The 27,611-nt window shown below is 38.3% G+C and overlaps 1 protein-coding gene across 12 annotated transcripts in view; it reads right to left on the reverse strand.

The window, feature by feature from the left end:
- EML5 (EMAP like 5) overlaps window positions 1-20,589 on the reverse strand; it is a 115,055-nt gene extending 94,466 nt beyond the window's left edge. For 11 of the 12 annotated variants that reach the window (XR_004956187.1, XR_004956188.1, XM_036238223.1 and 8 more), the window contains exons 1-2: window positions 20,002-20,589; window positions 1,019-1,178 (exon numbers count right to left, since the gene is read on the reverse strand). Coding sequence is in view for 10 of the 12 variants with exons in the window: in XM_036238223.1 (XP_036094116.1) it covers window positions 1,019-1,178; window positions 20,002-20,198 (357 nt within the window). In the remaining 2 variants the exon portion in view is untranslated. The remainder of the gene's footprint in view (window positions 1-1,018; window positions 1,179-20,001) is intronic. The other variant, XM_036238220.1, reaches the window with a different exon arrangement.
- Between the last annotated feature and the right edge of the window lie 7,022 nt (window positions 20,590-27,611).

Raw genomic sequence — 27,611 nt, forward strand, 5'->3', positions numbered from 1 at the left:
TCTAAAGAGCGAAATAAACAAAACAGAAACAAACTCATAGGTACAGAGAACATTTTGAGGGTTGCCAGGTGGGAGGGGTTTGGGAAGTGGGTAAAAAATGGGAAGGAATTAAATACACATTGATAGTTACAAAATAGTTATAGTATAAGGAATATTGTCAATAATATTTTTGTCAGATGGGTACTAGATTTATCGGGTGATCACTTCGAAGTTTTATAAATCTCTAATCACTATGTTGTACACCCACAACTAATATAATATTGTATCCCAACCACAATTGAAAATTTTTTCAATTTTAAAAAATCCTTTCACTGAGATTCTAATTGGAAATAAATTGAATTTGCATATTAATCTTGGGAGATCATTTTAAAAAATACATTGAGACTTCACAACCAAGAAAAAAAATATACACAACCTGGAAAATAGCTATATGTAAAATTTTCTAGAACATTCAGGTAATATTCCACTGAATCAGAATCTTGTTTTCTTTCATAGTAAAAAAGTTATCAAAAAGTTCTTGATAACAATAAAATAAAAACTCCTTATTCTTATTTTTCTTATACACGTCAACCACCCACCCCACCTACCTCCCTCCACTCTTGAACAAGTACTTTTCATCGACTGCTTCACAATTTAATATTTACAGATTTACAATCACTTTTTTTTTTTTTTTAGCTCCCATGTTATGTTAATGTTGCTGGCTAGAGAACCATACTTTGGGTAGCAAGGCATTTGAGAATCTGGTTTCAAATTCTCTCTTTTTTAATTTGTTCCAGGTCCTAGCATACATGCATTCCTAAAATTTACCCTCATTCTTGTGTGTACTCAGTCTCTGTCTTATACACATATTTGCACACACTTAATTGTGGTACCTAAACTGTTTTCTTGTGCAATCAAATCTTATCTGGACCTCATTAATCTATATATACGGATAAGGACCACAGCAAGAATAATTCATTTCTTCTAGTACAAATTTTTAAAACACAATTTAGAAACAGAAAAAAAATATATCACGTACCTGTCCCTCTAAATCGAATGCTAAGCAAGCTATACCATGTGTATGAACGTCCTTCAGAACTGATATGGTCTGCACGGTGTATGAATCCCAAACACAAATATAAGGCTCTTTCCCAACTTGTCCTGTTGCTACCAATACTCGTTCAGGATGCAATGCAAGGCTGCAAAACAACAAACAAACAGACTTAAAATTGCTCATAGAGCTTTTATAGGTAGTATTTCGCGTATATAGCATTTATATATATCAACATGGAAAATAGACTTGAATTATCTATTTAAAGTAATTTGGATTTAAAACAACTTCTTTAAAAAGCAGTGCTAAGAGTTACTACTGCAATAGTATATGTGATAAACAGTTAATAATAGACTCCATAAGCCCTGTACTATGATATAGCGTGTGTAAACTTTTCCAAAAATAAGAAAGGATTCTCACAAGGGATCAGCTGAACCAAAGCATGACAGCAGCAACCCAGTCACATGCTATTTTCTCATTTGGTACTCATCCGTTTTTAAGCCCTCTCTTCCATTTTACTCTTTTACTGGATAAAATCTTAGTGTCCGAAAATAACGTCTAGCAGCACTCCTATGATAGCATCAATATTGTCACGAATCACATTTAAAAAACAGAAACATCACCTTTAATTCACAGAAAGTAATTTATGAGTCTTTAAAAAGAAAACCAAGACCTAACAGTTGGTCATGGTTTATGTACATCAGTAAAAGGCAAGGAATGAATATACATTTCTCCTTGATAAATTTTCTACAAGTAGATTTAGATGATCAAATTCACCTTTGGGAGGAAAAAAAAAATCACTCCTAGCATCAGGGGTAGGATGAACTGGAAGAGGAGGTTAGGAGGGTACTGAAACAGAATCAACTGATTGGATATAGGGAGTGAGGGAAAGGAGGGCCTACAATGACTCCTGAGTTTCTGGTTTGGACACATGAATGGCTTGGGGCAATATTCATCAAGCCTGAGAATACTAAATGAGTAACTGGTTAGAAGGAAGATAAGTGGGAATGAAAGGTTGGTTCAACATATTAAAATCAACCCACGCAACGTATCATATTAATAAAGGACAACAAAATCCCACACATGCTCATCTCAACAGATGCAGAAAAGCATCTGACAAACATCCAACCCCTGTCATGATAAAAATACACAACAAACTAGCAATTGAAGAGAACTTTCTCAACCCAATAAAGGGCATCTGTGAAACCCACAACTAATGTCACATTTAACAGTGAAAGCCCAAAAGTTCTCCCTCTAAGTACAGGAAGAGGAGCTGACAGAAATGTCAGCTCTTGCCATTTCCATTCAACATGAGACCGAATATTCTAGCCAGAACAATTAGGCAAGAAAAAAGAAATGAAAGGGAGAAGTAATTCTATCTCTGCTTGCAGACGACATTATCTTACATACAGACAATCCTAAAGAATCTACAAACAACAAAATAAAGCCCATGTAGAGCTAATAAATGAGTTAATCAAGTGGAAGGATGCAAGATCAATATAAAATATCAACTGTATTTCTATATACTATCAATAATAAATCTGAAAAATAAATCAACAAATTTCACTTATAATAGCATCAAAAAGAATAGAACACTTAGGAATAATTTTAACAAAAAAAAAGTACAAGACCTGTACACTGAAAACTACAAAACACTATTAAAGAAATTTTAAAAGAGCTAAATAAATGGGAAGACATCTTGTGTTCTAGGTTTGAAATATTAAGATGGTGTTACTTCCTAAATTGATCTACAGATTCACCACAATTCCTGCCAAAATACTACTTGTTTTTCTTAAAGAAACTGACAAGCTGTTTCTAAAATTCAGAATAGCCAAAATAATCTTGAAAAAAAAAATGGTTAGACTCACACTTTCCAAATTCGAACTTAGTACAAACTACAGTAATCATGTCAGTATGGTTCTGGCATAAGGACAGACAGGCAGATCAATGGAACAGAATTGAGAGTCCAGAAACGGATACATTTATGGTCAACTGACTTTCAACAAGGGTGGTTCCAAGACAATTCACTGAGAAAAGAATGGTCTTTACAATATCTACGTGTAAAAGAATGAATCTAGACCCATACCTCAAACCACATATAAAAATCTACTCAAAACATAAGAGTTATAATTATAAAACTCTTAGAAGAAAACACAGGCATAAATCTTACAAACCTTGGATAAAACAATGGTTTCCTTAGCTATGACATCAAAGCTGAAGTGATGAAAGAAAAAAGTGGATAAAATGGAATTCATCAAAATTAAAAACTTTGTGTTTTGAGAACATAAAAACAGCTCACCGAATGGGAGAAAATATTTGTAGATTATATATCTTATAAGGAACTTGTATCCAGAAGATATAAAGGGCTCTTTCAACTTAACAGTAAAACCATAAATAACCTAAATTTTTAAATGGACAAAGAATTTGAATAAACATCTCTCCAAGGAAGATGTACAAAAGGCACATGAAAAGATGCTCAACGTTTTTAGTCGACAGAGAAATACGAATTAAAATTACAATGATATACAACTCCTATGATTAAAAAGGTAGTATCATATGTTATATATGTATTTTATATTATCAAGTATTGGCAAGGATGTAGAAAAACCATAACCCTCATATATTGCTTATGGGATTGCTTTGGCTTTGATCTTCATTGGCTTCTTGGGTAAATCATCTCAGTCTTATTTTCTCATCTATATAAAGAGGTATATTTAACTGTAAGTAGTGTGAGGGCAATTTCCCCAAACTTGGAAACTGGGGAGGAAAAACATGAAGGTCCTCATATCTTCCCTACAAAGTTTAGAATCCGCTTGTATATACTAAATATCCTGTGGGATATTGGAACTGTATGAAATATATAAGATCAATTTGAAGAGAATTGACATCTTAACTATTTTGAGTCTTCCAATCAATGAAATGATGTCTCCCTCCATTTTTAGGCCTTTGCTTTTTTTTTTAGCTTCATTTTCATTTTTAGTATACAGATCCTGCAAAGATTTTGTTAAATTTGTACAAATTTTTTGTGTTCTTGTAAATGGTATTGTTTAAATTTCAGTTCCCAGTTGTTCACTGCTGGCATGGAGAAATACAATGATAGATGTATGTTGACCTTGTATACCGTGACCTGTTAAATTCGAGTTATTAGTTTTGAAAGTTAGAGTGAGAGTTCAGTTGAGTGTGTGAGTGTGTGTTTTACAGATTTGGAATTTTCTATGTAGGCGATCATATTCTCTAGGAATAGAGACAATCTATTTCTTTTCTCTAAGCCTTTTATTTCTATTTCTTGCCTTACTGCATTGGCTAGAACTTTCAGTACAATGTTGAATCAAGAATGTTAAGTAGGAACATACTTGTCTTTTTTGAAGTCTTTGAAGGAAAACGTTCAGTCTCTCACCATTAAGCATGATGTTAGCTGTAGGTTTTTTATAGATGCTTTTATAGTTAAGAGGCTAACCCTCTATTCTTAGTTTGCTAAACATTTTTAAAAACATGAACAGATGCTGAATATTGTCAAATTCTTTTCCTGTATTTACTGAGATGATCATATAGTTTTCCTTCTTTAGTCTGTTAATGTAGAGATTACACTGATTTATTTTCTAATGTTGAACTGGCCTTGTATTCCTGAAATAAACTCCACTTGGTCATGAAGTATTCTATTGATAGATTTTATCTGCTTATTCGCTTGTTTGGCTGAGAATTTTTACATTTATGTTAAGAGGGACAGTGGTCTGTAACTTCTTTTCCTAATGTCTTTGTCTGGATTTTATATTAGAGTAATGCCAGCCTCATAAAATAAGTTACAAAGTATTATTCCCTCCTTTTTTCTGTTCTGTAAGAGATTGTGCAGAACAGTATTATTTATCCTTAAAACGTCTGGCAGAATTACTAGTAAAGCCATCTGGACCTGGAGTTTTCTGTTTTAGAATGTTTTAAACTACAAATCCAATTACTTTGATAGAAGGTTACTGGTGTAATCTATTTTTTGTCAATTTTGAGTTCGTATCTTTCAAGGGAATCATCCATTTCCTCTAAGTCGCCAAATAGATATGCATAACGTTGTTCACAGTGTTGCTTTATTATTCTTTTATTGTCTTTGGGTCTACAATGACAGCCTGATGAATACTGGCAATTTCTATCTTTTCTTTTTTGTTCCTGGTCAGTCTAGTTAGAAATTTATCAATTTAATCAATCTTTTCAGAGATCTAGTTTTTGGCTTGATTTCTTCCTCCTGTTTTGTTGTTTTCACGGACTTCTACTCTTTATTATTTTTCTTTTTTGCTTTTGGGATTAGTTGGATCTTTTTCTGGTTCTTAAGGTGGAATCTTAGATTACTGATGTGAGATCTCTTTTCTTTTCAAATATGTGCATTTATTATTATGAATTTCCCTTGGAATAATTTTTTAGCTGAATCTCACAAATTTTGATGTGTTTTATTTTCATTTTCTTCCAGGTCAAACTATTTTCTGATTTCTCTTTGGTTCACTTTGAGTTAATGATTTTCATTTTGATTTCATTATGTTCAGAGAACATACTTTACATGATTTTAATTCTTTTAAATTTGTTGAGGTTTGTCTTATAGGATATGTCCTATATTCATAAATGTTCCAATGGGCAATTGAAAAGAATGTGTATTCTGTTACTGACTCATGTTGTTCGCTATGCCATGAGTAACACTCCTTTCTCTCTGACCCAAGAATCTCTTGTCTTTGCCGACATCCAAGAAACAGTAAAAGTATGATATAGTTTGTAAAAAGGATGAAAATACATCCCAGACTCTACTAGTTTTCTATTCCGCTGTAACAAAGTAATATAAATTTAGCAACTTGAAGCAACACAAATGTATTATCTTGCAGTTCTGCAGGGCAGAAATCCAGCTACAGCATGGCTCAGTTGGGTCCTTTGCTTAGAGTCTCGTGAGGCCAAAATCTAAGTGTCAACACAGCTTCATCCTTTCCGGAGTCTCTGAGGAGGAATCAGCTTCCAAATTCATTCAGAATGTTAGCTGAATTCAGTTCCCTGTGGTAAAAAGACTGAGGCCTTTGTTTTCCTGCTGGCTGTCCCCTGGGAACTTCTCATCTCCCTAAGGCCACCTGCATTTTTCCTCAGTTGCCACCTCCATCCTCAAACCAGAGTCAGCACACTGAGTCCTTCTCAAGCTTTGGATCTTTCTGGTTTCAGCTGCAACTCTTTTGACTCCAGCTGGAAAAAGTTGTTTTTAAGGGCTCACCTGACTAGATTGGCCCACCTGGATAATCCAGGACACTCTTTTAATAAAAGTTTTAAGGTTCGTGCCTTAATTACATATTCAAAGTCACTTTTGTATGGTAACAGCATATTCAAAAATTCCAGGGTAGTGGAGATCTTTGGTTGGGGGGCAATCTGGCTACCATACAGACTCGGATATTGAGATTTTGGGGAAATTTTTATTTCCATTTTTGTAATTTTCAAGTCTAAATATGCAATGTTTCTACATCTTCTGTTTCTTTGCTGAGAACGTCTAACATTTGTTTCAAGGGCATTCCCCTTTACTTCATGGGATACAGTTATAACAAATGCTCTAAATTCTCTAATAAAGCCAACACCTAGATCATCTTGGAGATGACAACTCATCTTTTCTAAATTGTTAAAATTTTCCTAATTCCTTGGATAATAATTTTGAATTATTATCCTGGACATTTTGAATATTGTGTTATAAACCCTGTGTCCGCTTAAAATCCTCTAGAGAAGGTTCTTTTTTGTTGTTGTTTGTTTCAGCAGACAAATAATCCAGCTAGTGCACATGTCCCAACTTTCTTTCTGTGGTTCTAATGTTAGTTTTTAAGGCCCTTGCAGTACTAACACATGCACACATCCCAGAGGCCAATCTGAAATATGGATGATTGCAGTTCAGTTCTCAAAGTTTCATATGTTTCCAGTCAGTTTCAACCACGTGCAGCAGAGGAGTGCATCCAGGACATCAAGGGTAGCTTTATAAGATCCTGTTCTTAAGCTCCTTGCTCTCCATAAATTGTCCACACCCCGCCCCGATCTCTCAGGGGCCCCTCATCATTGAGTGTGACTATGAAGGCCACAGTATGAGCCTCTGCACACTGTCATGCACTTCTGGCAACCGGGTCTGCCTCTGGGCAGAAAGAATTTCGCCTACTTTTTAAATGATTAGTTACCCTATAATTGCATTGTAAGAGTTCTTGATGTATACTAGGTTCAATTCTTTTCTTCAATATATGTTTTGTAAATATGTTTCCAAGTTCAAGAACTATCTTTTCATTTTATTAATGGTATCTCTTAAAGAGCAAAAGATTTTAATTTTTAAAAGAAACTTATTTTGGGCTAATTTTAGGCTCGCAAAAAAGTTATAAAAGTAGTATAAATAGGTCTTATATCCTCATCCCATTTCCGTAACATAAACATTTCACATAACCACGGTACAATGATAAGGAAGATAAAATAAACATGAATACAATACCATAAACTAAAATACAGACCTTATTAAAATTCACCAATTTTTCTACTAATCTCTTTTTTCTGTTCCAAGATCCTATCAAGGATCCCAGGCTGCATGTAGTTATTGCCCATTAGCTACTTCCCATCTCCGTAACAGTTTATTAGACTTTCCTTGTCATTTATAACCTTGCACTTTTGAAAAGTACTAATCACTTATTTTGTACAATGTCTCTCAATTTGAATTTGATGTTTTCTCATAACTGGAGTGAGGTTATGCATTTTTGGCAAGTATACCATAACAATATTTGCTCTTAGTGTATCATATCAAGGTGTTTGGAATGTAAATATAGATTATTACTGATGTTTACCCCAATTCCTTGGATAAGTTGGTGCCCGTCAGGTTTCTCTGCTGTAAAGTTTTAAGTATTTTAGGGAAGGTGCTTTGAGACTGAAAATTCTGTTCCTCCTCAAACTTTCATCCACTAATTTTAATATCAATTTGTGGCTCTTGCCTGAAACAGTTACTACTGTAGTATTTACCTAATGAGGTCCTTTTATTTCACACTTTTCTTCTACATTTATTAGAATTCTATTTAAAAGGAAAACTATCTTTCTTATTTATCTATTCATTTATTTATAATTTAACCTAGTGTTTATTTATATCGGCTTAAATGGGTATTTTATTCCAAGGGTCAACAAACTTTTTCTGTACGGGGACATATAGTAAATATTTCAGGCTTTGTGGGCCATACAATCTCTGTCATGACTATTCAACTCAATTCTGCTGTTTTAATGCCAAACAGCCATAGATAATATGTAAATCATGCATTCTCAGTGGGAGCAATGTCACCTCTGGGGGATTAAAACTGGTTCTTGTGTGTGTGTGTGTGTGGGGGGGTCTTATTCTTTTTATACATAAAGCACAAATATGCATACAGTACATAAACTGATATACAGGATATCTGTGGCATTAAAATTTTGTAGTGGGTTGGGCAATTAGGTAAAAAAATTACTAAAAGGTCTCCTTGGGGGGATTATAGTGGAAAAAAAGTTGCAAGACAAATAGTCGCATCTGTTTTCCAATGAGCTTTATTTACAAAAGTTGGTGGCAGGCCACTTTTGACCCACGATCTGTTGCTTGATAACTCCTGTTTTTATTCTACGGGTTAAAATTCAATGCTATCGTTATTTTGTGGCTCAAATTATTCCATTTTCAGTCTGCGGGAGACTGATCCTGGCTCCCTATTCGTTCAACAAGCCACCATCTCTTTACACTTACGTTATTATACCGCAAAATATTCCAGGCTCATCTAGCATTTTTCCTGCTCCAGCTCTGTAATCCGCTACTTCTCCAGGAAACCCCAGTTCCTCTTATTGCAAAATGGTGTTTAGAGAACAAGATTTGAGCAGAAGATGTGCTCATTGTTACTCCATCTAGGTTGTCTCTGTAGACAGTGGTGGGGAATACATGCATGTATACACATGTCTGTTTTTTGTATCTATCTGCACACATTGATATCTATGATTCTAATCCAAAACCACATGGTTCATTTAAGACATCTTCTTTTCCTTATTTATAGCTGCTTCTTCCAAGAGTGAGAAATTAAGCTCTCATAATCTAAACTATTTACTTAATTTTAGTTTTTACAAAGACATTCAGAATTGCTAGCTCTGTGAGGAACAATTTTACTAATTAAATAATAGCATTGTCTATAGTTCTTTTTGTCTTTATCTTTACAGTATCCAGTGAAGATACTGTTTTGTTTTTTAGGTCAAGTTGCTCCCTGCAAAGCTTAGCACTGGAGGAGAGGGAGATTGTTACACTGTAGTTGGAATTTGTTTTTCTTTTTAAGTAGTTACAGTTTTGGTATTCTCTGTTTAAATAATAGTGGGCTAGGACTTTGCACAGAAATTTCATAGTTGTGAGACTGCATTATTTGGGGAAGAGCCTTTGGAGGTTACTTACTGCGTACCTGCCACGGTCTTCAGTTATCTGGAAGTCTGAAAAGTTTTAATTTCAATGAGGTTCGATTTATAATTTTCTTTTTTACCAGTCATGCTTTTCATCTCCTGTTTCCTATACTTTATGTTTATTTCCTATTTCCTATAGAGATTTTATAGTGTGAGTTTTCACATTTAAGATATATGACCCAATTTGAGTTAAAGTTTATATTTATGGATATTCGGTTGTTTTTAGCATCATTTGTTGAAAAAAAACTATCTTTTGAGTATACTTTATATGCTCACGGGAATCATCCAGTATATCATAAATCTATATCATAAAAAATACTGATACAGGAGAAAAGGAGAATTTGGGGAGCAAGCAAAAAAAGACAAGATGCTGTGCACACGTGGAGGGATTAATATGCAGTAGGAGCTGATGTGCTGCTGGTGGGTGGGTGGAATCTGAAAGTTCTTTTCTGATAGCTCCAATTTTCTTAGTGAGAAATAAAGCCTGAGTGTTTTTCTAATATTCTTGAAGTCAACTTGATATCTTATATCTTAATATCTTATATTTAAGTTTGATTCCACATTTGCCTACTATAGTGGTCAACATATAGTGGAATTCAACAACGTTTACCAAACGATTTGGGAGAAAGACGACAGAAGTAACCATCTCAAACTGTACTTCTATTCTAAAACAAGGTGATTACTCATCCATACTGTGACACCATCATTTTAAATACAAGAACAGATTTTTTAAAGTTCTTTTTCCTGTTACTATTCCTGAATAATTGGAATTAATTAGGTAAGAGAACTATCATCAAATGCCACAATTATATACTAAGTTATTTTAAGCATTTAGTCTCTAAAATTATAACCATAAAATAGTAACACACAAACATAAGGGGGCTGTCTCCAAGGTAGAGACCTTCATAGATTTTCCTTCAACTGTGTTCCTCAGTGTTTCTTTACATTTATCCTCACACGTCTCGAATGAGCATTTTTACAATCCTATTAAACACTTAGCTGATAAATTCTGTATTCCTTCAACCTTCAAACTATTTCATGATCTCAGCTCCCCACTATCAAACGCTGCCTTGTGGCCCGCATTGTACTCAATAAATATAGATGGAATCAGAGGTGATACTTTGCTCCCGACAAATTCACAATAGTATTATCTCTAGATGGCAAGATTGTGGGTAAATATTTTTCTACATTTTATACCTTTCAGTTTTCTGTAACAAGTTGGTATTACCAACTGGAAAAATATAATAACCACCCTCTATGAGGGGGCCTACCAAGCCTCTCATACTCCCTATTATATCAACCTCAGACTCCTACAGTCTCTTTATACGGCTGCAAAAATTGCCTTTTCCAAGGACATGTCATCTGACTCTAATATCCAGGTTTCTGGTAAAATTTCTTACCTTGTTAGCAGTGCCACCTTGTATAGTATTTTATGCGTTAAATACATTGTCTACGGATTAACTAATAAGTAGAAAAGTCACTCTGCACCCGAGAAATGATGAGCAGTCTGTGGACTCTATAGTTAGTTATGACTTATGTCACAAGACTTACAATTCCCTTCCACTTGCCCCTCCCAGTTGAGAATTATGCCCTGCTCCTGGATCAAGCTTAGCATCTGTATTGATACGGATGCTGAGGTAGTCAGACCTGGTTACATCATCATCACATGACTAATTTAAATAGTACCACAAGCAACAACATATGAAGTAAAAACTGCAAAATTCTTAAGAGTAACTGCCTGTGGCAACCATCATTACACTCCACAGACTGAAACAAATATGTAATGTGAGCTCCTGCACCAAAGGCAGTAGTGTCTAGTACTGTGTCTCCTGACCGAAAAAGAAAGTTCTCACACAATGATAAAAAGAGATAGATTTAAGTGGACTAGGAGCAGAAGATGGATGTCCTCCTCCGTTGGGAGGCAGAGTAGGCACGTGATTCCCAGGAAGAGGAAGAGCAGCAGTTTCTCTGACAAGAAGACCAATGGCGACTGTACACCTCAGGTTTCCTAACTGATTTGGGGAACAGGCTATGTAGACTTCTCTTGCCATCAGTTTATTTCTGGGCCTTCAATTCCAGTTAGGTGCTCCCTAATTTAGAGGCCCTGAAACTCTATGTTTCCTCCATACAGTCCATGTTTCCGGTAAACATGACTATGACCTCTCCCTTTCTCAGGCTCCATCAAGAGGCTGAACCATCCATACCTTGGCAATGATGCAATCCAGAATTCCCACCTCACATCCAACCCATCTTTTTGCTTTACCTTTACATTCCCCAGCCTCTGGGTTAAATAAAAGCATATATTCTCTCCCTGATTGTGAAGAACAAGATAACTTGTAGACTGAAATCTGAATTAACTATTATCTCAACCTCATTTGCCAAACCAGAGTCATAAGCTGCCTATCCCAGAAGAAAAAAAAAAAGCATTTTTGTGGTGTTATGATGAATTGAGCCTGTTTATGGTCTCCAAAACAGCTAGATCCAGGGTACAATGTCCATCTGTAGTCCCACGCCTATCCCCTCAATTCTAGCAGTCAACCAACACCGAGGAATTTAGTGTCCCCCCCCCTTACCTACCTCAGATGGATATGCATGCCCGTGTTCTTAGGTGGGCACTACATTGCCACCTAATCTTTTAACAATCCAATACACCTCTATATTACATTGGCCAACAGGGCGAGATACTGTAGATAGGAAATCCAGGAGCTATGAAGGCTTTTGTACCAGTTCTGGCTGTCTTTAGCCAATATGGTAATGCTGTGTGCCACCTATAATTAGGATCCCACCGTAGCCAAGGCAGCTTGTTTACTCTGGGTAGGTGGAACCCCTTGCAAGGTCTATGCTGGTTCAGAATACTGATCCATACTGAGGACACAATAGAGGACACTTGCTGGCATAAAGCCAGTCAGCTGTTAGTGGCTGCTTCATGCTTGGTTGGTGGCAACATGTGGTTTCAAGTCCTATAAAACACAATATCCCAGCTATCTTGCCCTGATTGGACATAAACCTCGGATGCTACTTCAACTGTCCATGAGAATGCATCTACTTTAGAATTCCATAGCATGGGGATGATCCATCCTTCTGATGGGCATTTATATGCCCCATCATATATGAATGTATTAGATATTTGGTCTATTTCTGACTGCAGATCCTGGCTCCAAAGTGTAAATTTATTAATGGACAATCTTGGGTTCCCCATGGCCCAAATCACTTAGCCAAACCCACTGTAACTGTTCCACGATACTGTTGGTATCATCAACCAGGGCACCGGGTTACACTTCACTTGATACCATCCAGGATGCACATAATTTTGCCCATTAAGTGAAATTTCCAGATCCCCATTGAATGAGCATTTTTCTGGATCGAGGATGCGAGATATCTATCTTTTAGAGTTTTCAGCTTCTGATAATAACCAGATTCATCAACAGAAAACCACACTAAGGATTGCTTTTTTTTTTTTGGTAATAAATCCCCAAACAGGAAGTCCAGCAAGGGAGGACCTTAGGCAAGAGGCCCATAGTTTTTAAAGAAATCTCAATACTTGGTGAATTATCCACATTGTTATATAAGGCATAATAGTAAGTGAATAAATTTGGCTGAGCCCTGAGTTTTTTGAGGTTGACTTCCTAGTCCATCAGCTAAACATGAATAACAACCACATCCAGAGCAGTGGTTTTCAACCCTGGCTGCATATTAGTCATCTAGGAAGCCTAAAAGTTAAAAACAGAAGCAAACAACAACAAAGAAACTATACCTGAGCGCCACCCTAAACTAATTAAATCAGAATTTCTAGGGATGAGACCCAGCTATTCATTGGTGGTTTCATTGTTTCTTTTGCTGTTAACTCTCCAAGTGGTTATAGTATGCAGCCAAGGTTGAGAATCAGGAGTCTATAAAGTTGAGAATCAGGAGTCTAAAGCACTGGTTTTCAAACTTTATAACACATCAGTATAACCTGAAGGTGATTAAAATGGATTGCTGGGACCCATATCTAGAGTTTCTGATTAGGCTGGGGTGAAGTCTGATCATTTGTATTTCTAACAAGTTTCCAGGTGATGCTAATGCTGCTAGTTAAAGGATCACATTTGGGAAACCACTGATCTAAAGTGTGCTTTTCTTAATGTGCTTACAAACCACCTGAGAATGTTAAAATTCAGAGTCTAATTCAGAAGGTCTGGGGCAGGGGTTGTGATCTGCATTTCTAGCCAGCACCAAGATGATGCTGAAGCTGCTGGTCGGAGGACCACGCCTTTGAGTAGCAAAGATCTAGAGCTGCCAGCCACGTGTTGTTTTTTAAATAACCAAGTAAACTAGAAGCTGCTGGGACAACTTTTGAGGGAGGCCAGTTTGTATGCTAATAATGACATGACTGACTCATCTTGGAGACATTTTTCTTCCCCACCCCTGACCCTGTTCCGCGCCCCCCCCCCCACGCCCAACACACACAGTCTCCTGGAGAGCCCTGTGATTACAATGTAATTATTGCATCTCCATCTCCATCAAGGTGAAGTACTCTTTGCTTTACTTGATGACAGCTGATCACTTCCTTCTCCTTGAAATACTCTTTTCGCTTGACTTTCGTAGCCCCACACTCACTCGGTTTTCTCCTCCTGCCTTTCTGGCCATATTTTGTCAGTTCTTTTTTATCTCCCCTATATTTAAATTCTGGAGTGTAACAGCAATCCATTTTTTAGATCCCTTATCTATACTTACTCAGTGATCCCATCCAAGTTCATGGCTTTAAAAACTAAATGACGATAACACGCAAATTTACGCCAGCTCAGACAGCTTGCCTGAATTCTAGACACCTATGTTCAGTGACCTAATTTACAACCCCATTGGATGTCTATTACTATCTCAAACGAAACACTTCAAAAACAGAGCTCATGATCTTACCTTTCTCCCACATCAGAAAATTTGCTTTTCCCACAGTTTTTCCACAATTCAGTGATTGGCGATTCCATTCATTCAGCTCTTCAATCCCAAAATGTAATCATTTCTGACTTTTCTGTGACACTTTATATCTGATCTATCAGTAAATTAAGCTGCCTTGACCTTCAAAATATATCTGACCCTTTCTCCCTACTTCCACTCTTGCGACCCTGGTCCAAGCCACCCATACTTCTTGACTGGATTATGGCAACAGTCTCCTAAGTGGTCTCTCTGCTTCCATCCTGCCCCTCTCCTTCAGTCTGTTCTTAATAAGGCAGCCAGAGTGACCTTGTTAAGCCATTGAGTCAAATTATGTCATTAATTTGATTAAATTGTTCCAACGACTTTCAATCTCACTCAGATGGGAAGGCTAAACTCCTCTCAATAGCTTAGAAGGTCCTCCACTCTGCCCCCTCCACCATTACTTCATTAGACCTCATTGCTTACTAATTTTGCTTGAATTCACTGCCCTCCACCCACACCAACTTTCTGTTCCTCAAACACACTAGGCATTCCACTTTAGGGCTTTTGCATTTGATAGTCCGTTTGCCCAAAATCTCCTTCCCTCAGCTATCCACACAGCAGGTCCCCAGTGAAGTGTGACCTTTATACTCCACAGTGAAGCCTTCCTGGCTACCCTATCCAAACACCAATCCAAACTCTTTCCAACAGCGACCTCTCTGTATTTACGGGATGGAAACTTCATTTATTTAACACAGGTCCAAATCGTAGTTGGAAAAGCAATTTGGAATGCATAATGTTCCCACGGTGAATCAATATTTTTTTGTGGTTCTGTGGGTTCAGGGTAACAACTTTGTAAGGTCTGGCAGCAATTACTGTAAACCTATTTGTCTACTTAATGTTTCCGGATATATGGTCAATATTTCCCAAACCTGGCTGATAATCAGAATCATTTAAGGAGCTTTTTGCCAATTCTAGCCTTTTCTTCTGATGTACTGAGATTCCTCTAGAGTGGGAACTTAGAAATCTGTTTTTTGAAAAGTGCCCCCAGATGATTCTATTTCAGAATCTGTAATCCAAAACATGCATTCCGCGAATTCTTAACACGAGCAGTTTGAGAAATGGGTATAAACCCTTCCCTCAAATCTGATACCAGAATTTTCTTAAGCGCTGTGCAATATCTAGAAGTATTACTTCAGAAAGTATTAGAATACATTCAGATTTAGTAAAATATCCCTATGTTTAACTAATTAGAATTAGGTGAGCTTAACTATCACGGTTTATACAATAAATCTATTTTGTAAGATTTCATTTTATGTGTCAGGATGTAAAAATATTTACGGTTATTTTTCAAATACTTTAGTTTAAGGGATAGTTTAAGGGATAAAATTAAGAGCTGTTTTCAAGGAAAGGTAGGAATTACCTAGAATAGTTCAAATTGTCATACTGTACCTAAATGTATATTAGATATATCATTATTTACTTAGGGAAAATTAACATGTTTAGATTTGTATTATAACTGTTTTCCTTTATTATTTTATAATGTTTCATGTTGAATATAGAGATACTAATAAAATATAATATTTTGGACATAAACTAAGGAAAACATATGGAATAATAAATACTTAGAAGCTATTAAGGACTTACTGTTCTTTTAAAGCCTTTTCACTAATCAAAGAAATAGTTATTGAGCATCTCCTTTATGTAAGGGTCCCTGCCTTTAGGTATTGAGAGTTTAAGACACATCAGTCAAGAATCACTTAGCATACTATGTGTAGTAGGGACAGCATCAGCGTACCTGTGATACGGTATGTACATGGGGACATAACAATTCACAGTGATGTTTCCTACCGAATATAATATCTAATCTGGGTCTTTAAGAAACACAAAAACAGTCACCAGAATACAAGAGTGAAGGTATAGCCTTCTGGGAAGAGGTAACATCACATGCAGTGGTCTCGTGTTAAGAGGGAATATTTGAAAGAGCTGTTTGCACTCACTATCTTCAGTTCTTTTTCTCCCATTCGGTCTTGGCTCTACTGTTTTTCACCATAGCGCTCTTGTGGAGGTCACCAATGACCTCCACATTTGCCATATCCAGTGGTCAATTCTCCGCCCTCATCTTTGATTTATCATCATCATTTGCCACAGTTGGTCACTCCCACCTTCTTATTCACTTTTTAAAGTGGCATCTGGGACACATCTTAGTGTGGCAATACGTATTTCTTGGTTTACTTATTCTTTCGGCAAATATTTATTGAGCACCTATTATTTGCCAGAAACTATTCTTAGTACTAGAGATGTAGTCCTGAACCAAACAGATGAAATTCCCAACCCTCATGGAATTTATATCTACTGGGAAGAGACAGAGAATAAACTAAGTAAATTTTATATTTATGTATAAATTATGTATGTAGTAGTGCATATACGTTTAATTGTGGATATAGTATATACACATACATTAGTTTTCTTTCTTAAGAACACCACCTACCACAATTGAAGAAAAGAGATGCTACACCTTTCATTCTGTCTAAAGAAGGTCTTATCTAGAAGTCATGAATAATTATTACTCTAATCTACAACCACATATGGTATACTTTTCAAAGTGTTTCAGATGCATTATGTCATTTAAGCTCATCGCCACCTTGTGAGATACTTTCACCATTTTTGAAAAAACTTCAAATTCCATATCTACATAATACATAAACAATGGGCTCAAGCAGTTAGTTCAATGTGGAGGTTTACTCGCATAAGTAAACAAACTGTATTCCATCGATCGTCTTCATTGGTGATAAATGATTTCAAAACTGTCAATAATATTCACCACTTCAGGAACAAATTTGTCAAAAATGTGTTCATGGGCAATAACTAGAAAAATTTAAAAGCTATCATATTCTTTGGGAAGACAACTGGCAAAAGTTTCAAAGTATAGACCAAGCTATAGATGTGCATCTTATACTAAAGCAGGTAGTAGTTTAGTATGTTTAACCTAGTCTTAAACCTGTAATAAACACTTAAAAAGTAGAGAACTTTATCATGATAACTTGCAACAGAAAAAAATAGTGACCCTAAAATTTCTGTATTATTTCTGACTGAAACTAATGTCTATATAAATCAACAGTACTGAAGTAAATAGAACTAAAGGATAAATTAGTAGAGAAGTATACAGTATCTAGATAAATGGCAAAAAGAAGCAAAAACAATTACAAGCAACACGGACAAAATGGAAAGTCATGTGGCACCATCATTAGTTACATTATGTGTAGTAAGATGATAGAAAAACTGGTAAGCAAATGATAGACTCATTGTGATTTATTCTCTACAACCAATATAGCCCTTACATTTTTAAAATCTAAAGACAATGACATGCTCATTCTGGTTAGTCCCAGAATAATAAGTCCTAATTGACCAAAAAGCTTTACCTAAGTTTCAAACAAATATGGAAACAAAATCGTAATAAAAACAGCAATGACTTTTTGTTAATAAGGCTGACATTACAGCAACATTGTTTTCCACTACGCATCAGCCACGTTTATAAATATTACATTTTCTGCTGTGACATAATTGAAAAATTACTAGAGCACTTTCTATATTTCAAAAATTGAATTGAAAAAATAACTCAAAGGTTTGAACATTGCCTGATCTGTTTCACAAAAAGATTGATCTCTGTCAATCCGATTTCTAAGCTATATTCTTAGTACTGTATTAAATTTGTGTCACCAATTTCAAGATGCCAAATAATTCAGATTTTACTACCCCACTGCAATTTTTCAGGAAAACTTCTTATTGTTATAAATTGTTTTAATGATATGTCATTTGCATGAAGTCATAAGCATGTATTCAATTATGACAAAAATGGAGTAATTTGCCATTTTGAAATATTTTGAGATAATGTGTGAGTTATGCAACTATATGTATATAGAGGAAGGGGAAAGCGTTACCTTCCTTAGAGTTCACTGAAGCACAATTATAAAAATTTGACCAGCGTGACATATGACATAGCTTCTAATTATGCTGGAAGAACAAAACAGAATTTACCCCTTCAAATAAGTCACATTTCTTTCTGAAATGCCTTCGTACCATACTGCTCCCAAATACCAAGGAGTAAAAACAATAGACCTACACTTGCAGAAGACATCAAAATCCTTCACACCTACCCCACCTCCGGAATTCAGCCTCTTAATCGACTGAGTATCTGGAGGAGGGTGGATTCGACTAGGCAAAGCCACTACCCTCAGTACTGTGGGAGACCTACCACGTGGAAGAGAAACTGGAAAGGATGAGGGAAAAAGAACTGGGGTAAATTCCACTCTTGCCATGAACAACAAACGAATGAACCAAAACCATCTGATTCTCTATTCCACAATCTCCATTTTTACTGTCCTTATCTTTACCCCACGTTGCCCTACCTTGTGTTTGTCCTGGGCCTCCTTCTCCCTCCTACAGATCATAGATGTACAGACATGCAAAATAGAACTTAGTCGTTTACAGAATGTAAGTACCAGACCTTCTTGCCTGTAAGACTCCAAACCGAGATACAGAATTCGAAATGCCCAATTTAAATTCTGTGGAACATAAATGAAGAGAATAAAACAGAGTAACCAAATCTGTAATAGAATCTCCATCAAAAACAAAACAAAACAAAACAAAACAAAGCCCAAAGCAGCATACAAACACAATCTCAATGTTTTTAAATATATTCTCCGTCTGTCAAGGACAAATATGCTGTGCTTGAGGCAATAATTAATGGCCTTGAAAAATTTCTGCAGCTTTTATTTGCCATAAAAGTTCTGCGGAGGCACTGATTGAAAATTACATTTTAAATGCACCGTTCACTAAAGAAATGTCGATGAGCCCTGGGACCAACTTTAGGATATCGCCCAAAGAAGAATTAAAATGCCAAAAAAAAAAAATGTAGTTTATGTAAAAAATACAAAAGGAAATTTATTCAGGAGCACTTTGATGAAGAGGAAACAAGAGGACTGGACATCGGTAGAGTTTTTAGCAGCTTCTTTCAGATGACGCCTACCCCCAAACTGCCGTGGGTGTGCGAATGCTTACTATCCCATGAATCGCCTGAAGGTTGCTGGGGTTTCTTTTCTACCTGCTGATAACAGCAGGCAGTGAAACCTGAACTAATTACCACGGCCAAGAGGTGAGTGCCCTGCAGGATGCCACCTGGGCGCGCTCCCCGGGACCAGCCGACGGCTTGCGGGACTTTGTTTTGATCACTTTTATTAGGTAAAGGATTTCCCCCAGACGCTTTAAGAATTCGTTTAAGGAAAACTCTCTGGCGGGATTCAAAGGAGTAAGTTGCTACCTAAATAACCTTTTTATTATTATTATTATTATTATTATTATTATTATTATTATTTTTGCCGTTTCATAAATTTGATGCAGGGAGAGGGGTACAAAGCCATACAAGCGAACACCCGGTGGACTTGGTGTCACCGCCGCGACCCGAGGGAGAGACTCCAGAAGCCGAGGATGGGGAAAGCGTTCGCGGGGGTTAGCACGGTGGACTCGGGACAAGACGCGTGCGGGGCCGTCTTCGGGCCGCTGCTCCGCGCAGGAGCGGGTCACGGCCCCGAGGAGGTCCGCCAGTGCGGGCTCCGCGAGCGGCGCGCAGGGGCGACCTCGGGCGCCCCCGCCCCGCGTACCTGATGATGTCGTCGCTGTGGCCGCGGTAGAACTTCTGCCGGTGCTCCCGCGGGCTGTACACCACGCCGACGCCCGCCACGAAGTACACGATCTCCTTGGCCGCCGTGTAGTAGAGGTTGTTGCGGCACTGGTGGCCCCGGTAGCCGTACACCCACTCGAGCCGCAGGTGGCAGCTCGGGGCGCTCCGGGCCGCCATGTCGGGGCGCCCACCCCGCGCTCCGGCTCGGGCCCGCGGCCGGGCGAAGAAAGCCCTCCGACCGGCGGCCGGGACTCGCCGCCTGCCGCGTCCTCTAAGCCGCGCCCGGCAGGTGCATGTCGCCGCAGCTGGCCGCCGCCGCCTCAGCCCACGGGCGGGAGCGAAACGCTCGCCTCGCGAAACATGCCGGGGCCGCGGGGGCCGCGCGCCCTGCGCCCGCCTCGCCTCGCCTCGCGTCCCCGGCTCGCGGCGCCCAGGGTGACAGCGGGGCCGAGCCCGGCCCGCCTCCCGCCTCCGCCGCCCGCGCACCCCGCTCCGCGCGCGAGTCACCTGCGGCGTCTGCGCCCCGCCGCGGCCTCGTCTCCCGGGCCCGCGCCGCGCGCCCCCGAGCTGGGCGCCGCGGCCCCGCGCGGCCCCGCCCCTCGCCGCGGTCACCGCGCGCGCCGTCCCGCCCCGCCTCTCGCAGCGGGGGGCCGTGCCGACGACAGCAGCTCGGGGCGGCCGCCGCTGGGTCGCCCTTTCGGCCCGTCCTGCTCCCCCAACCTCGAAAGTCACTGCGCACCGCCGGGACGAGCGACCCCAGCGCCCTGACGGCGTCCCGCCCGCGCGCAGGGCGCTGAGTCCGCACCGACCTGCTGCTGGGAGCCCTCCCCCAGGAAGCGGCTGCGGGTCTCGCTAGGATGCCGCTCTGTTCCCGGTCGGGACTGCGTTGATGCCTGGGAGAATCAACACCGGGATGCTAACCTCATTTTTTTTTCCTTTCTGGTGGTGGTGGGGTGTGTGTGCGTGTGTGTGTGTGCGCGCGCGCGGTTCTTGCTACTTCATCGTGCTCACTATACCAGACATTGGGAGTAAAACTTACCCGACTTCCTAACATTTTTCTCATTCGTGTAGGTGACCTCAAAGCTGAAAGAATTTAGATCGTAAAATGACAAGCCAGATCTGATTTTTTTAGTAAATGGCAACAGTAGCTGTTTTTCTAATTACTACTTTGAACACCAATGAACTCTTGATACTTCTTGCATTTTAACAATGGTGAAGTAAGACGGTTAGACTATTGTGATCCTGGAGAATGCACCAGTAACGAATCGTGGGAGCAGTGAATTCTCGGCAATGTCATTACCCCGGCCACTCCTTTTTCTAAGTGCCCTCTCAGAAATATGGCCAAGATTTACCAATACCTATAAAAATCATTTGAAATTCGCGTTTTAAGAAGCTTTTAAGTAAACCCTATGGTTTACAATAAGAAATACTAATCAAACAATAATATGAATCCTCTGTGTCTGAAAATCACCATTTTGGTTTCCCTGGGTAATACCAAAACTTGGATATCTAACAAAAGCTAGACTAAATTAATATCTTTTCAAGAAATATGACTACTCAAATGTGATGATGGTACCCATACCTTGGAATGGATGTTACCCAGTCTCTTCTTGCTCGGAGATGCAAATTACTAACTTAGGACAAGAGGATACTTTTCAGTTTGGGGTATGAGTTCTACATGCAGGGAAGACAGGCCGTCTCAGAGGAAGGAATTTGCATAAATGTCATGAAAAGTAAACTCTAAAGAAGTGAGCAGATTTGGTGAACTCTGCTAGGAAGGCTGAAAATAGAAATCAAATCCACCGTAGTTCGCAGTTAGCATCTGACGGAGAAGTGAGGAAGTATGATGGAGGAAAAACTGTAAGAACTTCATAAAATTTCAGATGTCATCAAGTTTATTACTTTTGCTATTCCCAGAGTGATTAGCTATAAAATACTTGTAATGGAAAGGGCCCTTGTCCTTCCATTACAATGAATTCATGCTAATTTCCAGGAGCAGCCAAGAATTAGAAGGGAGTGGTGAGCGCGACTCGGGGAAATGTGCCCCATTCTACAGCTTGTCTTCGGCTCTGGATAACAGCGATCTTAGCAAAGGAAAAGAATGCAGATTGGGTTTCCAGCACCTGCTGGAAAGAAAAAGAATCTCGGCCCAATAAGTGTCTCTGAAGCCATAAAAAGGCCCATGTGAGGTGTCCTGTACAAGACACATACTGTATCTCTTTGTCATCTGTATTTATTTGGTTTTTGTGTTTTAAGAAGATGTTTGCTAACTCACTAGTGAGTTCCTCGAAAACCCCTGGTGGAAAAAAAAAAATTGTTGATTGTTTAAATTGAAGCAATGAACTTAGAAAAGATGAGGTAATTTGTTGCTGTATGTTTGTAGTACATTAATCACTGGTCACGTGTCATTTTTATGAGACGTAAGATGGTGAAGAATACTTTTTCCTATGTTTTGAGTTTTTCAGTACAACGTCTTCTGGATCCCATGATACATATTTAAACACTCATATTAATAACAAATTTAAATAATTTATTTTTCCATTATCATATTTTTCCATTACAATTTTTAATGACCCAAGGGTGGACTGTGAAGCAAAAACATTCTTAATTAAACTATCCTCAACCGACAACTCAAGACCTAAAGAGACAGCTGAGGCACAAAGGTGGCTAAAAAATGAAACATTCATGAATATTAAAGGAAAGAAAAACCTGAATAGTTTTTACCCCTACAACTTTATATAAGCTGTTATTACTAATGACGCTTCAGAAATCTAAATCAAGCTTTTATTGCTCATTGAGATTCCACCATCAGTACCCTTTGAAAGTGATGTAAATAAGGATTCAGGAGAAAGACCCCCAAAATTCTACAAATTGATAGTTGGATACTTGTTAGGCATTTTAAATATAAGTTGGAATACTTTTTGCTAATCTAAATAATGAAACTTGAGTTCCCAGTATAGAGTTTTATATTCCAGACATTTGAAATATTTCTAAAATTCAAACAAAGAAATTATTTGCTGGCTACCAATTGTCATTACCCTCAGGTCCACAAAAGAAATATAAAGTAAAGTACCTAAGACCTAAAAGCCAAAATTCATGCTATTAATTACAGCTAGCTAATTAAGCTGACTTATGAATTATGATATTTTAATATGCTGTCCATAAAAATATTTCTGTAACTATACCTATAATTAATTTGTTTTGTATATACAGTGCCTGGAACCACGAATGTTCCATATGTATTTGTCAGCTATTAAATATAAAAGAATACTTGTGTAGTCACAATAGGGTTCCTCTTAGTTTTATCCTGAATAGTTGAAACTTTTTGAAAACTTGAGCCTTTTTCTAATACTGTTAGTCAGGACTTCTTTGGTTGTATATGACAGAAACTCACACAATGTGGCTTAAGGCCTCATAAGACAGAAAAGCCCTAGAAGTAGCATTAATACACTTGGTTCCTAGGGCTCAAGTGACGCCATCAGAACTAGGTCATCGGAATTAACTCACTTTTGCTTTCCTTTGAATTGAGTCCATTGCCAGACAAGCAAAACAGCTGCCAATTGCTCCAGTTCTATATCCTACGCAATTAGTGATTCCTGTGGAAAGAGCTTTTATCAGCAGTTCCCCTGGAAACTCCTAGACTTCAGCTCCCTTGGCTGTGATTGGTTGACTTGAATCATGTGCCCACTCTTGGATCCACAAAGTAGTGCCGGGGGCAGAAAAACCACAGAAGTGGGGAGTGGGAGAGGGACGAACCTCCCAAGGAAAATGGAAGTTGTATTACTAGAGTAAGAATGAATGGATGCCAGCAGCAGCAACCCGGGGCTGACTTTCATGCTTTAGTATTACCCAATCTCCATTTACGTAACTGAAAGCACATGTAATCTAAATGAACAGGACAAACAAACAGAGACTCATGAACATGGACAATAGACTAGTGGTTACCAGAGTAGAGGGGGAGAGGGAGAAGTAGATGGAGTTAAAGGGGTCAAATATGTGGTGACGTTAAAGAATTAAAAATAAATTAATTAAAAATAAACGAATAAAAAATACACATGTAATCTAAATTAAAAAAAAAAAAACCGGTGTCTGCTAAATAAACGCAGCGTTAAGACAAGACTTCTAACCACAATGCCACTCAAAGACCCTCCTCTGAAAAAAACTCTAAATCTAGCCCCAGATGTTGGACAGATCAAAACAACAGATGCTCCCTACCAGTAACCAAATTTCCAAATGTCCGTTAGATTCTACATAAAACCCTTAAAAAATGATATGTAATTGAAATAAAAGAAATCTCAAACCAAATTATCTTCTACACGTCGATACTCCTTAACATCTTCTCTTTCTGTCCTAACTAACTAACCAACATCCCACAGTTAGGCAGGTAGGAAAGCCAAGCAGTAGTCTTTGGTTCTTCACTGTTTCTTATTTCCCACACACCCAGTTACCAAGTCCTTTTGACTGTATTTTAGAAATATTCCAAAACTCCATCCCCATCTCTACATCCACGCCCTCCCAATCCCAATTGCCCTAGCTCGGTTCAAGTCTCATCATCTTTTCCCTCGATTCTGCAACCCAAGTTACCTATAAAAATCACATATCTGATCACGCCATTCCCGTTGTAATTCCTAGAAGCAATTTTAGTAATAGGCATCTAGAGCCTTAAAATGTTCTTTTCCTCTGACTCACTAATTTCTCATCTAGTCACCTGCCATAATGTAATAAAAAAAATGCAGATCAAGATTAATGTACCAAAATGTTTATTATGGTATAATTTAGAACAATGAAGATAAGGAAACTAAACTGTCCAACCATAGCACAAACTTTGAGTAAATTGACACAGCTCATTAAAAATATTACAAAAGCAGTGAAAAGTAATTTTTCAAATAAATTTTGGCAACATTGGAAATTTTCCATTATAGAATATAAAACATTTCTTTTTAAATCAAGATAACAAATGTATGTACAGAATAAACCCAGTTATGAAATATATTAAAGACTGGAACAAAAGATACCAATGTTAATAGTTTTGTAATATGATGGATAATTTTACACTTTTATTGGTGTGTTTTCTAAGTTCTTTACAAATATACATTCCTTATGGATTCCTCATGGGAAGAGAATTACATTTGTTTGGGGAAAAAAAATACCCAAATGGGTGCTTAGCACAGAAAATGAGATCCCAAAGGAGCTGAATATAGGCAGAACTGTTCTGTGTTAAGACTGAGAAAGAACTTATTGCTCCAGGAAGATGAGGGAGGAATGAAATCAGAGAGATGGCAAAGCTGCAAGTTTTGCCATGCAACTCTCTCCAGAACCTCTCAAATCTTAAAGTTTCTAAACTCGTAAAATGTTAGATGATTTTTTTTTTTTAAATAGAAACTGGAGAAACGGGGTTTATCAGTCTAGATTGATGTAGTAAGAAGCAACACCTCACAAAGAGACGTCCTTCAAGGACAAATTGCGATGGAATGCAGTTCATGGGAAGGAGGAAGAAAGACGGCTGGAGAATTTACTCATCCAGCTCCCTCCTGTCTCCTCATTCCCACTGAGTAATACTGGGGGAGTTGGAATCAATGACCACATTTCCAGGTTGCATCATCTAGCTGCTTCTGTGATCTCTGGGCTGCTGGCTCCCTGAGCCTCGGTTCCCATAAGGTCATGCAAAGAGGGCTGGATAGTGACTACACACACAGTGAGAGGAATTTCAACCGTGGTCGAGAAACCTAATTTTTTTATAATGGGCAGGAAGCCTGACTTGAAGGCCCTGAAGGGAGGCATCATCTTTATCATACTGGGCAATAAACAAATCTGCCCTTTTCTCCAAAGGGAGACACTGCCTTTATCTTCCAAGGTTGTCACTACACAAACATCCTAAGAAAGATAGCCAGGAACAAAGGCAGTCAAGTGCCTCTGCAAACAAGATATGCAGAAACGCAGGAGACCTGTGCAGCGTTGTCTCCTAATGCATGTCCAACATCCAGTGACCAAGTGCTTATTTCCTGAGTACAAATGCTGCTGAATTGTGATCAACATGTAAAATTTATTTCTGCAGTTAATGGAGAATATTGAGTTAAGCAAGTCATGTAACATAATATTGTCAAAAGCTAAGCTGGACAGTACTTAAAGCAGTGAGGACAGATTTTATCAGAAATACTATTGCAATAGGGAAGAGGGTCAAGAGTAAACTGAACTCAACTTCCTTGAAACACAAAGGCCTGGAGACCTTTTAAAGGCTGGCTGTGCTAACGGAAAGGCACCACAGGGCGCAAAGGGACGTCAGTCCATTCGACTAGGACACCTGGATTTGTTAATTAGAGCTTATTCAGAGGAGAAATAAACTTTTATCTTTATCACAGGAGGTAGTGTGCAAGTAAAAGCAAGGCAGCCAGCCACGGAAGGAAGGTAGGCCCTTATCCTCCACTTAGCAATTATTAAATTGAATTTTAGGAAATTGTTGATTTATGGGGACTTTGAGTGAAAGAGGGTTATCTCACTGAATGTTTGCATTTCATAGAGACAACTCTTAAGTCCTTGAGGAAACACTGGGGTGGGGGGAGAGTAGATTTACATCTCAAAGAGAAGAGATAGGATTTATAATTAATTGCAAGCTTTCTAAAGTATCTGCTCTAAGAGAAAGCTCAGGGGCCTGTCTATCTACCACCAGGTTTTGGCTACAAGACAGTAAATTCTCAGTGCTGAGCCTTCTCAGGCAAGCGTTTTAAGGGAGGCTGGGGTCATTCTAGGGACAGGACCTTAAGCTGCTAGAGCCATGCTAGCATTTGTCAAGCCTCTTAGTGCAGAGATTGTTATATGCCAAGAGTTCTGCCATTCTCTGTATAGCAGAGGTATAACTAGCTACTAAAAGTATATCTTGACATCAAGCTAATAAAAGAAAACATGAGAAATTTTTGCTCAATGAACTTTTAACAGAACACCTTCAGGACCATAAGCAATTGTACTCAAACAGTGAAGTAACTGTGGGTACTGGCACAGATACTGAAAGACATTATTCTGTAGTTACTGTTGACTTGTATCAAGTTGCCCCAGGTTTTGAACGCCTTCAAATAAACTGTAGTAGTGATTATTCTGTAGTTACTGTTGACTTGTATCAAGTTGCCCCAGGTTTTGAACGCCTTCAAATCCACCACCAAAAATTCTACTCGAAAGCATACCACAGAAAGAAAAAGTTTAACAAAGGTGTTACACATATTTTGGATCTAACTAAATACCATACCTAAAAAGTTACGAAAGGATTATAGAGTAAGCACCATATTATCAAAAGAAACTTTATTGAATTCTACTGGTCATTAAAACCTACGTCAGGGAACCACCATCTTCCAATAATTCATCAAAATGACCGACACAAAGGGAAAGAGGAGAGAGAGGAGCCCGCTCTGTTCTCTAGGTGTTTTAGAAAACATGGAGTCGTTCCTTTGGCCGGATGTATGCGAATCTCAAAGAAGGGTGATGTCATAGACATCCAGGGAATGGGCACTGTTCAAAAAGGAACTATGTTACTATGACAAAACCGGAAGAGTCTACAATGTTACCCAGCATGCCATTAGCATCGTTGGTATCAACCAGGTT

This window comes from Rousettus aegyptiacus, unplaced genomic scaffold (genome assembly GCF_014176215.1).
Source record: "Rousettus aegyptiacus isolate mRouAeg1 unplaced genomic scaffold, mRouAeg1.p scaffold_m13_p_3, whole genome shotgun sequence".
Classification (NCBI taxonomy): Eukaryota; Metazoa; Chordata; class Mammalia; order Chiroptera; family Pteropodidae; genus Rousettus; species Rousettus aegyptiacus.